This window comes from Scylla paramamosain, chromosome 12, assembly GCF_035594125.1.
Source record: "Scylla paramamosain isolate STU-SP2022 chromosome 12, ASM3559412v1, whole genome shotgun sequence".
NCBI classification, from domain to species: Eukaryota; Metazoa; Arthropoda; class Malacostraca; order Decapoda; family Portunidae; genus Scylla; species Scylla paramamosain.
The window spans coordinates 17616386-17630555 of NC_087162.1; the positions used below are offsets into that span (position 1 = coordinate 17616386).

The 14170-nt window shown below is 33.7% G+C and overlaps 1 protein-coding gene across 5 annotated transcripts in view; it reads right to left on the reverse strand.

Annotated features, from left to right (window-relative positions):
* Nucleotides 1–14170, reverse strand: part of LOC135105790 (BSD domain-containing protein 1-like) — a 69264-nt gene that overhangs the window by 53266 nt on the left and 1828 nt on the right. For 2 of the 5 annotated variants that reach the window (XM_064014309.1, XM_064014306.1), the window contains exons 2-5: nt 11872–11993; nt 9785–9820; nt 4014–4065; nt 2345–2473 (exon numbers count right to left, since the gene is read on the reverse strand). In XM_064014309.1, coding sequence (XP_063870379.1) covers nt 2345–2473; nt 4014–4065; nt 9785–9820; nt 11872–11993 — 339 coding nt within the window. Of the gene's footprint in view, nt 1–2344; nt 2474–4013; nt 4066–7427; nt 7546–9784; nt 9821–11871; nt 11994–14170 lie in introns of those variants that run through there. The other 3 variants (XM_064014310.1, XM_064014307.1, XM_064014308.1) reach the window with 2 other exon arrangements.

Consider the following 14170-nt stretch of genomic DNA (forward strand, 5'->3'; position numbering starts at 1 on the left):
AATGTTGATGAGACTGGCTTATTCTGGAAACGTATGCCAGAACGCTCGTACATTCATAAAGAAGAAAAATCCATGCCTGGATTTCAGGCTTTCAGAGATAGACTGACTTTGTTGTTTGGCAGAAACATTGCTGGTTTTAAGCTGAAGCCCTTTTTAATTTATCATGCCGAAAACCCGCAAGCTTTTAAAAATGTGAATAGGCATACACTACCAGTCTACTACCATTCTAACAAAAAAGCCTGGATGACTGAAGCACTTTTCGAAGACTGGTTCTTAAACTGTTTCATTTCTCAGGTTCATGAATATTGTTTGGAAAACAACATTCCATTTAAGATTTTACTAGTTTTGGATAACGCACCCGGACATCCATCTCATCTAGCCGATCTCCATCCCAACGTGAAAGTGGTATTTTTACCACCAAATACAACTCCTCTCATCCAGCCTATGGACCAAGGAGCCATTGCTGCATTCAAGGCAAATTACCTTAAAATCACCTTTGCCCAAGCTATATCTGCTACTGATGCTGATCCAGAATTATCATTAAGAGATTTTTGGAAAAAATACAATCTTCTTAAATGCATCAAGAACATCGCTGCAGCATGGAAAGCTGTGACAAAGAAATGCATGAATGGTGTTTGGAAGAATTGCACTAAACGCTATGTGAGTACTTTTGATGGATTTCATAATGAGAATGAACTAGAAATGATTCACGACAAAATTGTGAAACTAGCTAAATATCTGTCGGTAGAATGTGAAATGGAAGAAATCGAGGAATTGCTAGACAAAGAATCTGAAGAACTAACAAATGAAGATCTGACTGAGTTGGAAGAAGAAAAAGTAGCAGAAGAAGAAAGGAAGGAAGCAGCAGCAGAAAAGGAGGAGGAAGAGGAACCACAAAGAATGTTCACCACTAAAGGCTTAGCAGAAGGTTTATCGCAGATGAATAAACTTTTTGCTCATTTTGAAGGAATGGATCCAAATATTGAAAGATTTTCAAGAACTGAACGCATGGTTCTAGATGCTTTTCGTTCATACCGGGAAATTTATGAAGAGAAAAAAAAACAAACCATTGAGACAAAACTCAACATGTTTATGAAAAAAACATCTTCTCTGTCTACCAGTACCCCCAGCGATTACCCCGACGATCCCCAGCCAACCACCAGCAGATAATAATTTCTATTAATTAGATATTAAAATTAGTTTTGTTTGAAAGTGTAAAATGATTCGTAATCTTGTAATGTATTTTGTATTTTTATGTTCTGCAAATAAATCAAATGTAATACAGTAAAATCCCTCTTATCCGGCATCAACGGAACCGCCGACATGCCAGATACTTGAATATTGCCAGATACTTGAATAGAAGTGAAATTTTGTCCACAATCACCACCCTACACTCACGCATCTTACCATAACAAAGATCAGCTGATCTGATCAGCTGCTTAAGTGTAAGCACAACACGCTTCCTCTTTTCTACAACTTTAGGCATGATGAAGGCATCAGGCAATAAACAGTGCACACGCGGGACTGAGTCACTGAGTAAACACAGTGCAGTGGGCCGCGGGTGGCGCGAAGCAGTGCGCTCTGGTGGCAAGGGGACAATGTATGCCTCGCGCGGGAATTTTAATCAATTTTATGAGTACACATTGATTTTTTATTGATTTTAAGGCTCGGGGAAAAATGTGCCAGATACTTGAAGCTGCCGGATACTTGAATGCCGGATGAGAGGGATTTTACTGTAACCAATTATGTATTTGATTCCAACCTAAAAATAAATTAAAAATAATACTGTTTGAGTTATGACAAGATCGTCTTACAACAGCTCTGTCAGAACCTAATGTTGTCGTAAGTTGGCAACTACCTGTGTGTGTATATATATATATATATATATATATATATATATATATATATATATATATATATATATATATATATATATATATATATATATATATATATATATATATATATATATATATATATATATATATATATATATATATATATATATATATATATATATATATATATATATATATATATATATATATATATATATATATATATATATATATATATATATATATATATATATATATATATATATATATATATATATATATATATATATATATATATATATATATATATATATATATATACACAAAAAAAAATGTTGATGCTCCACAATATATAAGAAAAATTATCATGAATGGTGGCTTTGTGTTTATAGTTGTTCTTTATTTTTGCATTAAGGTGATGCTTGTTTATTGAGCTTTCCCAGATCATTCTTTCTAAAGTTATCTATTTCTTTAATCATAAATATACAAAAATTTGCAACACTCACTCTTAGCTTTTCCTTTAGTGTGGTAGCTGTAGAAGAAACCATAGAAGAAGCTTCTTCTGAAACAACCTTAGTAAACTCATCAATGTCCTTCTTCACAAACTCCAGTACTTCAGAAGACTGTGTAACTACCTGTTAAAGAAAAAAAAATAAATAAAAGAAAAAAAAAATATATATATATATATATATATATATATATATATATATATATATATATATATATATATATATATATATATATATATATATATATATATATATATATATATATATAAGCTAAAGATCAAACATAATTACAAAGAATTTCTAGAACAGGCATAATACAATCAAGCAGGGAGAAAAAAAAACAAAACATGAAGGAAGAACAAGACCAGAATCATACAGTTTGGAGTTGTCATAAAAAATATGAGAGAAGAATTCAGGTTTAGAGATAACAGAGGAGGTGGCAGTGGAGCTGTCTGGATAAAAGAGAGAGAACAAAGATAAGAAAGATAAATTCTTGGAAATATTTTGGGCTAAATGTCAAAAATCATGATGAGGATGGACTGAATATTCATATTTCTTAATATTTCTTAATGATAAAAGAGTTTTGGCAGATTGGAAAGCAGATTTAGTATGATTTCAGCCAGAAATATAAAGGATTTGAAATTCATATGGAACCAATGAACTAAGATTTACAAGGATTAGGATTAGTGAAAATATGTAAAATAGACAATCAACTGATCTGTAATTTGCAAAAGGAAATGGATTCATGACAATGAAGCACTAGTGTGTCCACAGAAAATCTGAAATGTCCTTCCACTTGATAGACCTGAAGTACTAAAAACACCTCCATTTTGATAAGTCCTGAGGTGGTACTGGAGCAATGAGTCAGGACACAAAAATACAACTGTAATCGGAAGAGTCATATGGAGAGAACAATTTGACAGAATAAGCTCAAGGGTTAGAGATTATGAAAAGGTTGAGAATGTGGGGTACATCTCCAGAGCGATCAGGAATGCAGGTAACCTACCTGCATTGCTGGAAGTGACTGCATCCCTGGTCCTCCCCCCAGTTCCTACTACACTAGACTACTTGCTACTCCATGTTGTCACCTCCATTCTGTCCACCTTACTAATGCACAATTTAATTAGTATTTTCTTTCTTTTATCCCTCCCTTATGTAAATTCTGGATCTCTTCCTAATTCTGTGTTTTCTAATTTTTAAAACTTCTAAGACATGGCTCCAAAAACTAAACAGGCCAGTCTATTTGCTTCTTTATATATATATATATATATATATATATATATATATATATATATATATATATATATATATATATACACAATGTAAGTGAATTTCTTTTATAATTTTTGCAGTCCTGGTTCAGCATTTCTTTAACGGGAAAAGAAAATAAAGAAAGAGATACAGCAAGCCAAGAATAATGTCAAGCATTAAACATTGTCCTGAAAAAGAAAAGTTGCATAAATTACAGTGTCAATGAAAACATGAAGACCTGAAAACTAGAAGGTTCAATCAATATATTATATAACACTGTAACTTAACCTATCAAGTGACAAAAATAATGATGGTCCTACATGTCTGAGACAGAATTATCATTTGGATTAATCAGGTTATTTATAAACACATTACAAAAGATCTATTGTGATGACAGTTAAGTAATTTCCTTTACCTTTTCTTTTGCACTCTGTATCCAACCCCACCAGCTTGCATCTCCTCCACCACTGTAAAAGGCAAAGTTAAATGATACATTATTCCTTTTCCTCCTTTGACATTAAATCAATAATTAATAGGCATACAAGTTGGTTCTCTACTGGGCCTACCAATTGTACATAGAAATTAAGACATGTAAATTTATGTTTGATAACATTTATACCATTCACTGATCAGCACACTCATTGCTAAAGTACTAGAGGCATATACAGAAGTCTGAAGATTGCCAGTATTCAAGCGCATAGAAAGACAACACTTCCACATAACCCTTCTATTTGTCACTTTTCTTCACATCAATAACCCCTACATATTTGGTTGTTTCACTCAATTTTTCAGTTTGAAGACTAATACTATTACTTTTGGTATACAAATTCTGAAGTATGAACCTAAACTTTTATTGGACTTCACCTGGTCTAGCAGTGCTACAAGCTTAGATAACATGATGTGTCATTATATTCAATGCCACAGGCTCTAGCACAGTAATTTTACTATCCAAGTATACACAACTATTATTTGCCTACATGTTGCAATCTTGTTTTAAAAACAAGTGAGTTACTGACTTTGTCCTGCTTTTTAAAATGCATATGTATTTGGAAGATGTCAGGTTATTTGTAAATAAGTTTTGGTGCTTTGCACAATGGCAATATTGTAACTAATGAGGTTTATCCAAAGTGCAATTGCCACTGAGTTAAAAGCCAAGGTTGTAATGCAAAAGGCTGCTATGGCTATGTTGCTATGTTGGTAGTGGTGGTGATGCATATCCTCATTACCATGAAGGCACCAATGATGAATTTTAGATACATCATCTAACTATTAAAAACATTGACAAAAACTGGTTTCATCATACAAGTCACCAAAGATGTTACAGTATTAAGGTATGAATCAGGGTTGGAAAAAAAATTTGTTTTTCTTTAAACCCAACCTACTGTTTTTGTGGAGTATCATTTTTTTTTTTTTTTTTTTTTTGGTGGGGGGGATTTTACTGCTTTTTTGGGAGGTCTTATATATTTTTTTGTTTATTTTCATATACATATATAAATCAATTTAAATAAGCAATTAAAAAGTACCTAGAGTGAAACAAAAAGGTTTGATTTTTTTTTTTCATGTAAGAGGGGCACTGGCAAAAAAAAAAAAAAAAATGAAAAATAAAAAAATAAGGCCCACTGAGTTGCTGGTCCCTGAACAGAGTCAAAACCAGTTGTCAAAAATTAAAGGATAAGTGTCTTGAAACCTTCCTCTTGAAAGAGTTCAAGTCACAGGAAGGAGGAGATACAGAAGTAAGAAAGGAGTTCCAGAGTTTACCAGAGATATAGATGAATGATTGAGAATACTAGTTAACTCTTGCATAAGAGAGGTGGACAAAATAGGGGTGAGAGAAAGTCTACTGCAGCAAGGCTGCAGGAGGAGGAGAGTCGTGCAGTTAGCAAGATCAGAAGAGCAGTTAGCATGAAAATAGCAGCAGAAGATAACAAGAGATGCAACATTAAAGCGATGAGAGAGAGGCTGAAGACAGTCAGTTACGCAAGAGAAATCAATAAGAGGAAAAGTTTTTGATTCCACCCTGTCTAAAAGATTGGTATGAGTGGAACACCCCATAAATGGGAAGCATACTCCTTACATGGACAAATAAGGCCCCTGTACAGTTAGCAGCCAGGGGAGGGGAGGGGGTGAGGGGGGAAGGTGAGCAAAACTAGCTGACCTGACTCAGAACACCTAATTTCATTGATGTTTTAGCTAGATATGAGATGTGAGGTTTCCAATTTAGATTAAAAGTAAAGGACAGACCAAGGATGTTCAGTGTAGAAGAGGGGAACAGTTGAGTGTCAATGAAGAAGATGGAAGGTTGTGTCAAGTTGATAGATGGAGGAATTGAATTTTTGAGGCATTGAACAATGCTAAGCTTGCTTTGCCCCAATCAGAAATTGTAAAGAGATCAGAAGTCAGGCATTCTGTGGTTTCCCTGCAAGAACTATTTACTTCCAGAAGGATTGGACGTCTATGAAAAGACATGGAAAAGTGCAGGGTGGTATCATTAGTGTAGGAGTGGATAGGACAAGAAGTTTGATTTAGAACATTGATGAACAACAGGAAGAGAGTGGGTGACAGAAGGAACACTACTGTTAATAGATTTAAAACAGTGACTATCTACCACAGCAGCAACAGAATGGTCAGAAAGGATACTTGACACAATGTTACAGAGTGAAGGGTAGAAGCTGTAGAAGGGTAGATTGGAAATCAAAGTTTTGTGCTAGACTCTAATAAAAGCTTTTCATATACCTAAGCCAACAGCAAAAGTTTCACCAAAATCCCTAAAAAGAGGATGGCCAAGACTCAGTATGGAAATCCAGAAGATTACCAGGAGAGCAGCCTCAACGAAACCCATACTGGCGATCAGATAGAAGGTTGTGAAGTGATAGATGTTTAAGAAGCTTTCTTTTGAGAATTGATTAAAAACTTTAGAGGCAGGAAATTAAAGCAATAGGACAATAGTTTGAGGGATCAGAATGGTTACCCTTTTTAGAAACAGGCTGAATTTAGGTAAACTTCCAACAAGAAGGGAAGGTAGATGTTGATAGACAGAGTTAGAAGAGTTTGCCTAGGCAAGGTGCAAGCATGGAGGCACAGTTTCAAATAACAATAGGAGGGACCCCATCAGGTCCATAAGCCTTCCAAGAGTTAAGGCCAATGATGGCATGGAATACATCACTGCAAAAATCTTAATAGGTATCATGAAGTAGTCAGATAGTGGAAGAGAGAGGAACAAGCCTTGAATTATCCATGGTAGAGTTATTGGCAAAGGTTTGTGTGAAGAAATCAGCTTTAGAAATAGACGAGATGGCAGTGGTGCCACCAGGTTGAAATAAAGGAGGGAAAGATGAAGAAGCAAAGTTACTGAAGATGTTTTTTTGGCTAGGTGCCAGAAATCACAAGGGAAGTTAGATCTTGAAGAATTTTGACACTATTAATGAGAAGCAACACTTGTTTAGGTCATGTTGATACAGGTTGGTCTGGTTGGACAAAGCCTGTGTTAACTTGTACTGTACAGGAAATGAATGGGTTAGGCTCTACTACTTTTACATTTTTTTATGTATATGTACATATATAGACCTTATTTATCAATATGATATAGAACTCATTTTATATATATATATATATATATATATATATATATATATATATATATATATATATATATATATATATATATATATATATATATATATAAAACTCATTTAGCCTTTTTTCTTTTTACTATTTTTTTTTGCGGGGTAGGGAGTTTCTTTTTTTTTTTTTTTTTGTGAGTTATTTTAAATGCCAACCCTGGTATGAATTGATATGCCATCCACCAAATCAAGTTTGCTGCAAGGATTACCTTAAATGAATGCCATAATAATCTTTCACATGCTGTGTCATCCTGTCTTCCACATCATTGGATGCTATATTAAGATATTTTAACTTCAGTAATTTCCATGGGTGCTACTCAATATGATCTGTTAAGAAAACATTTGGAATAGTATATATGTATACATTTATTCATTTTATTTTTTTATTATATATATATATATATATATATATATATATATATATATATATATATATATATATATATATATATATATATATATATATAATGGACAGACACATTGATAAAATTACTGGAGAGATGATGAATTTGTTAAAAAGAGTAAGAATGGCATTCTCATACTTGGATAAAGAAATTATAAAAAAGTTGTTGATTTCCATGATAAGACCATGATTGGAATATGCAGCAGTGGTGTGGTCTCCCCATACAAAGAGGAATATAAAATTAGAAAGAGCACAAAGAGCAGTCACTAAGTTCCGGAGCTGAGTAAATCAACCTATGAAGATAAAGAATGCTGGAAATTCCTACCCTTGGAAATAGGAGAGAGAGAGAGAGAGAGAGAGAGAGAGAGAGAGAGAGAGAGAGAGAGAGAGAGAGAGAGAGAGAGAGAGAGAGAGAGAGAGAGAGAGAGAGAGAGAGAGATTTAATAAACATCTACAGAATGATAAATGGTATGGAAAATGTGGACAAAGAAGGTTTTATGAATTTATACACACAGAGTACAAGGGGACACAATAAGGAGTTGAAGAAAGTTAACTGTAGAAGAGACATTAAGAAGTATAGTTTTCCTCACAGAAATGTGAACAAATGGAATGAAATCAGTGAAGATGTTGTAAATGCTGAAACTGTCAGTGCTTTTAAGACCAAACTAGATAGAGACGGGATACTATGAGATTGCTCCCATCCCGTAAACCACAACTGGGTAAAAACTAGGTAAATACACACACACACACACACACACACACACACACACACACACACACACACACACACACACACACACACACACACACACACAGAATGCCAAAGAGAAACATATACAGACACACAAGGACAAACAATTAAAATAATGAATAATTAATTAATCAATTAACTAATAAATAAATAAATAAATAAATAAATAAATAAATGTAACAACAAATATCTTTAAAACCAACATTAAGAAAAACAAAACTAAGCTCTGAAAGCCACAACTGAGCATGATCCCTCATTAGTAAAGATACAAGACAGGTGTAATAAACTGAAAGGAAGCAAGGTGGGAGGATGCACTGGAAGGGAGATGGAAGGGGCCAGGGAATGTCACCTAAGCTCTGGCACCAATCATCTTTTTGGTGTACATTAATGATACAGCAGGGAGGAATAGAGAGCAGCATGAGTTTATTTACAGATGACACCAAGGTATTAGAAAAGTGCAAAAAACAAAACAAAAAAGTGAAATATTACAAATTTATTTTAAATATGATATATGAAAGGAACCTTAGATGGGAAATGGAGTTTATGTTGAAGAAATGCAAAATAATACAATTTGGTAAGAGTGAAAGGCGACAGATAAAATCGAGAAATTACAAGATAAATAAACCCATGAAAGAAAAGATTTAGGAGTTACATTTACAAGCAGCTTGTCACCTTACAATCATATAGAGTTATGGGAGAGATAGTATAAATACAATTTAATGGGAAACACAAGAATAGCATTCACTCATTTAGATGAAAAAAAAATCACAGCATCAATGATCCATCCAAGATTGAAATATACAGCAGTCCTAAGATCACCTAATAAAATAGAGGACATAATGAAGTTAGAAAAATACAAAGTAGCAGCCAAGATGGTCCTGAGCCTGTGGAATTTGTCATATAAAGGAAGGTTAACAATTCTGAAACTAGTACCTATTCCTGAGTAAAGGAGTGACCAATTACAATTACAATATATATTTAGAAAATGAAGAAAATAGAGGAAGTGGATATATATATATATATATATATATATATATATATATATATATATATATATATATATATATATATATATATATATATATAAATGGGACAAAAGACATACAATTCACTGAAATAAACTAAAAAGATCTTTTTACAAAAGAGATCAAGATATTCAGCTTTCCACACAACAGAACTCTGAAATAGCCTGGATGCAAAAGTGGTCCATGCAAAAAAATATATTTATGAATTCAAAACTATGCAGAGCAGTATGAGCATAGCTCTTTTCTGTAAGTCACAATAAGGTAAATAAAACTAGATTTATGCACAACCACTCACCCACACACACTTATTATGCTTACCCATAAAATAATGCAACAGCACCATCCTGATAGCAGCTGAACACACACATACACAATTGTTATGCTTACCCATAAAATAATGCAATAGCACCATCCTGATAGCAGCTGAACAAAAGAAAACTTTACATTACACAAAGACCTTGTTATTTGCAACAATGAGAACAAGCAGAAAATACTGATTTATTAAACTATAGCAAGAAAAGAATGGAAAAGAAGAGGCAAGTATAATGTAAAAAAAAAAAGTATGTGGATAAATCTTGTTAAATCTTCATAGGCAAAACATGCCTACCATATTTTTATTCCTTCTTACTGTGCCCATAAATAAGGATAAAGATAAGGTGTGCAATACATCTCTGTAATACTCATCACAGGGACATAATTTTGTCTTCCCCTGTCCCACTCCCTCACATGCTCTAGTAATCACTTGTTGCCCAGGGACTCATTATTCATTATAATGTACATACAGTCCTATTGCCCATTACCAAATCCATCCCTCAATATACTCTTACCCTGAGTCTGTTTATGATAACTTTGTTAAATCTAAAAATAGAGAGTAATTTCATGATTCATCTAATATCTTTACAAAAAAAGGAAAAATTTTTCTTTTAATTTACCATTTCAAAATCCAAAAGTTTTTTTTTTTCTAAGGATTTTGGATGTGTGATTATAAACTTGCATCTGTCTGGTTTAATGGTAACTCTAACCATATTGTTTTTTTCTAAGTGTCTGGTCGACTTTCAAAATCATGTCATTACACATCTAATGGATAAGAGATGAAGACACTTGACAATTTGATTAAATTATTGAGTTACCAATCATATGAAAATGTTTAATTATTAAAAATGTATGGCTCCTCTATTTACATTATAGCTGTATAACTATATAATTTTTACCTATGAATAAACTTATTCAACCTGCATTAAGAGTACAACTTGGCCTCACACTCTGCACCAGACTGAAAAATACCACTGACTATCTTTGCTCACAGTTAATATGATTAGAAAGACACCCAATCCAGACAAGAGAGAAAATCCAAATCCGCAATTATGCTAGATCCCAACTATATCACCAAATATCAGTTATTCTCGTGTAGAAGAGGAAAGGAAATGTTGTATCATAATGGCATGGTGATTAGGTCAAATGCATTCTATGCCAATCAGCATTCTAAATCAGTAAAATCTGAGGTTTCAGTGACAGTAGTTGTCAAACCTTCTGGTTTGGATGGATTGTAGACTGAAAGACATCTTTCATTTGACTGACCTAAGCAAAATTAAACCTACCATAAACCAGCCTTTCTTTGCCTTAACACCCAGCTGAGTAAATACAATATATCTCTATCTTTTTCATCCAAAAAATTTGAGGGCTAGAACAGAGTAGGTTTTAGTAACAGTGATAAGAAGAAACTAGAAATATTGCACACAGAGAGAGAAAGAAAAAAAAAAGAAGTCTGTTCTGACTGAGTGATTTCATCAAGGAAATGAGTATATGCTGGTGATTGATCATATTGACTCAACATGCTTAGCCTAAATCTGACGTGGTCACCCAATGCAATCCCTACACATCCTAAACAGTACCACAGCTGTGTGGCATCACCATTGTAACGCTCATGCAGTATCTGGAAAATTTACATAATCATGCCTGTCTCACTCTGGTGTACTAAACTTTTTATTAATTTATTGTCTTTATTTATTTATCTATTTTATTTATTATTTACTTATTTATTTTATTTTATTTTATTTATTTTTTTTTTTTGTGTGTGTGGGAATGAAAAATATACAATCTACCGCTACATACATTATTACCATCGAACTTTTTACCTAATCCACCATAACCAACAAGTCACTACAACCCCACGTCATTACTCACATAACAATGAAATACACGTTATTCGCCAGAAAGTTTGTTAAAGCGAGACAAAGGGATGCAATTCCAAGACAATAATAGTGCAAGAGGCAGCATCATTACACAGCTCCCTATGGCCCTCAGTGAATCAGGTAACCCCTCACACCTTGATTGAGCCAGTACACTCCACACACTACACCAGAACACCTCAGTCCAGGCCATAATGAGTTAACCTATTGTGTGATGTACGTGTCAGGATGTACAGAGACCAGTGATATATGAGAGAGAGAAAAACGTCAGAGACATAAAATTACCCTTCCGCCATCCTGTTGCTGTCGTGTAAACACTGGCCAACCTTCACCCTGCCATCTGGCGTCCCTGAGCTGCACTGCGTCACCAATTTTTGTATTACACACACCACAGCTACAATCTTATCCTGAAAAAAATAAATAAATAAATGGATAAATAAATAAAATAGTGGGAAGACTATTGTTTGAGGAGGAAAACGCAGAAAGAACTAAACAAATATTGCACCGATTTCAGAAAAGAGAAAACAAGCAGGGCTTTGACTTGAAGAGGAACATAATAAGGAAGAAAAACATCAGGGAAGCGCCGTTGTCTTTCCAGTAATCCGAAATAATCTTTACATTTTGACAGATAATAGAAAAGGAAAGAAAGGATAAAAATAAAAAGGAAATTTAATATAGACAAAGAAACTAAAGGGCTACACTGCGTCATTCATTACACTAGACACCAATCGTCTTTGCATTTTGACAGATAAGAGGATGGGAAAGAAAAAATAGACAAAAAAAGAAAAATACACATAAGTCGTAAAGAAACAAAAGAGCTACTCATTACATATCAAGAGTGCTGTTACAAAGAGAAGTTACATAGAACAATAACGGAACTTGCTACGGCTATCATTGGAAGAGAAAAATGAGACGAGAAAAGAGGGAGAAGACAGGAATTAAAACAGTTCTGGGACTGACATGACAAAGACAATGACAACAAAATAGTGAGCCTCATGAAAACAGTTCGAGTGCTGGAAGATGAAAACAACAGACGGGGGAGGATGACAAAAAGAAGTGCAAATAAAAAATGCACGGAATTCGTCATTGAGTCATCTACACTCTACACTACAATATGCGTATTATATTATTGTCCATTCCCACTTCTGTATAATATAAGGAAGTGGAGGTGAACCATAATAATATAATTATATTATAATATAATATCATAATATTATAATTCATAGGGGATGTAATGTATGCCCTAAATTACTCTAAGGTAAATCTTTTAAGTATGACATAGAACATGCATGTGGTATTTCATGTGTCACATTTCTTTACTATTCCGTGTGTATTTTTTTTTTTTTTTTCATATAATCGTTGTTTAAGCATTTATATGGAGTGATCCTTTCTGTTATCTGTGATACCTCTCACTTGATTTATTGCTGTATATCTGCACAACAAAGAAAAAGCTCGAGATTTTGTACTATTCACATTCTTACATTTATTAAACTGTGCCATTCTTCATCAGTCATCGCATTCCTTAAGTAGTACATACAGTACTGTTATTATAATTGTATTTATTTTTAATTAATTATTTATTTATTTTATTTTTAGGGCTCCATTCAACATATACCAAACTTATCTGTAAGCACTTTACTATGATTTGGTAGATTCAAAAGAATACACTTTTGATTGTTATAAAATCTTAATACAACAACAAAATCCTATGATGTGATATTACTATTTAGTCGCTTGGTACTGAGACGCATGATACTTAAGGTCATAATATATATATATATATATATATATATATATATATATATATATATATATATATATATATATATATATATATATATATATATAGAGAGAGAGAGAGAGAGAGAGAGAGAGAGAGAGAGAGAGAGAGAGAGAGAGAGAGAGAGAGAGAGAGAGAGAGATGTACCCCGACCAGCAGGCAAGGGGCGCTTGACACCGTTGTGGGTTTCAGGGCGTGTGTGTCAGGGAGGACTTTATTACTTGGGCGACTGGGAACGGCTGCGACTAAAAGTGCAGGGTGGTATCATCAGCACTGAAGTGGACAGGGCAAGAAGTTTGGATTAGATCATTCATGAATAATAGGAAGAGAGTGGGTGACAGGACAGAACCCTGAGGAACACCACTTAATAAATTTAGAAGAATAATGACCTCTATCACGGCAGCAATAGAACGGTCAGAAAGGAAACTTGAGATGAAGTTACAGAGAGGATAGAAGCTGTAGGAGGGTAGTTTGGAAATCAAAGGTTTAATTGTGCCAGACTCTGTCAAAGGCTTTTGATATGTCTAAGGCAACAGAAAAAAGTTTCACCAAAATCTCTAAAAGAGGATGACCAAGACTCAGTAAGGAAAGCCAGATGACCAGTAGAGCAGCCTTGAAGGAACCCATACTTTCAATCAGATAGAAGACCGTGAAGTGATAAATATGTTTAAGAATCTTCCTGCTGAGGATAGATTAAAAAAGCTTAGATAGGCAGGAAATTAAAGCAATAGGACGGTAGTTTGAGGGACTAGAGCAGTCATCCTTTTTAGGAACAGGCTGAATGTAGGCAAACTTCCAACAAGA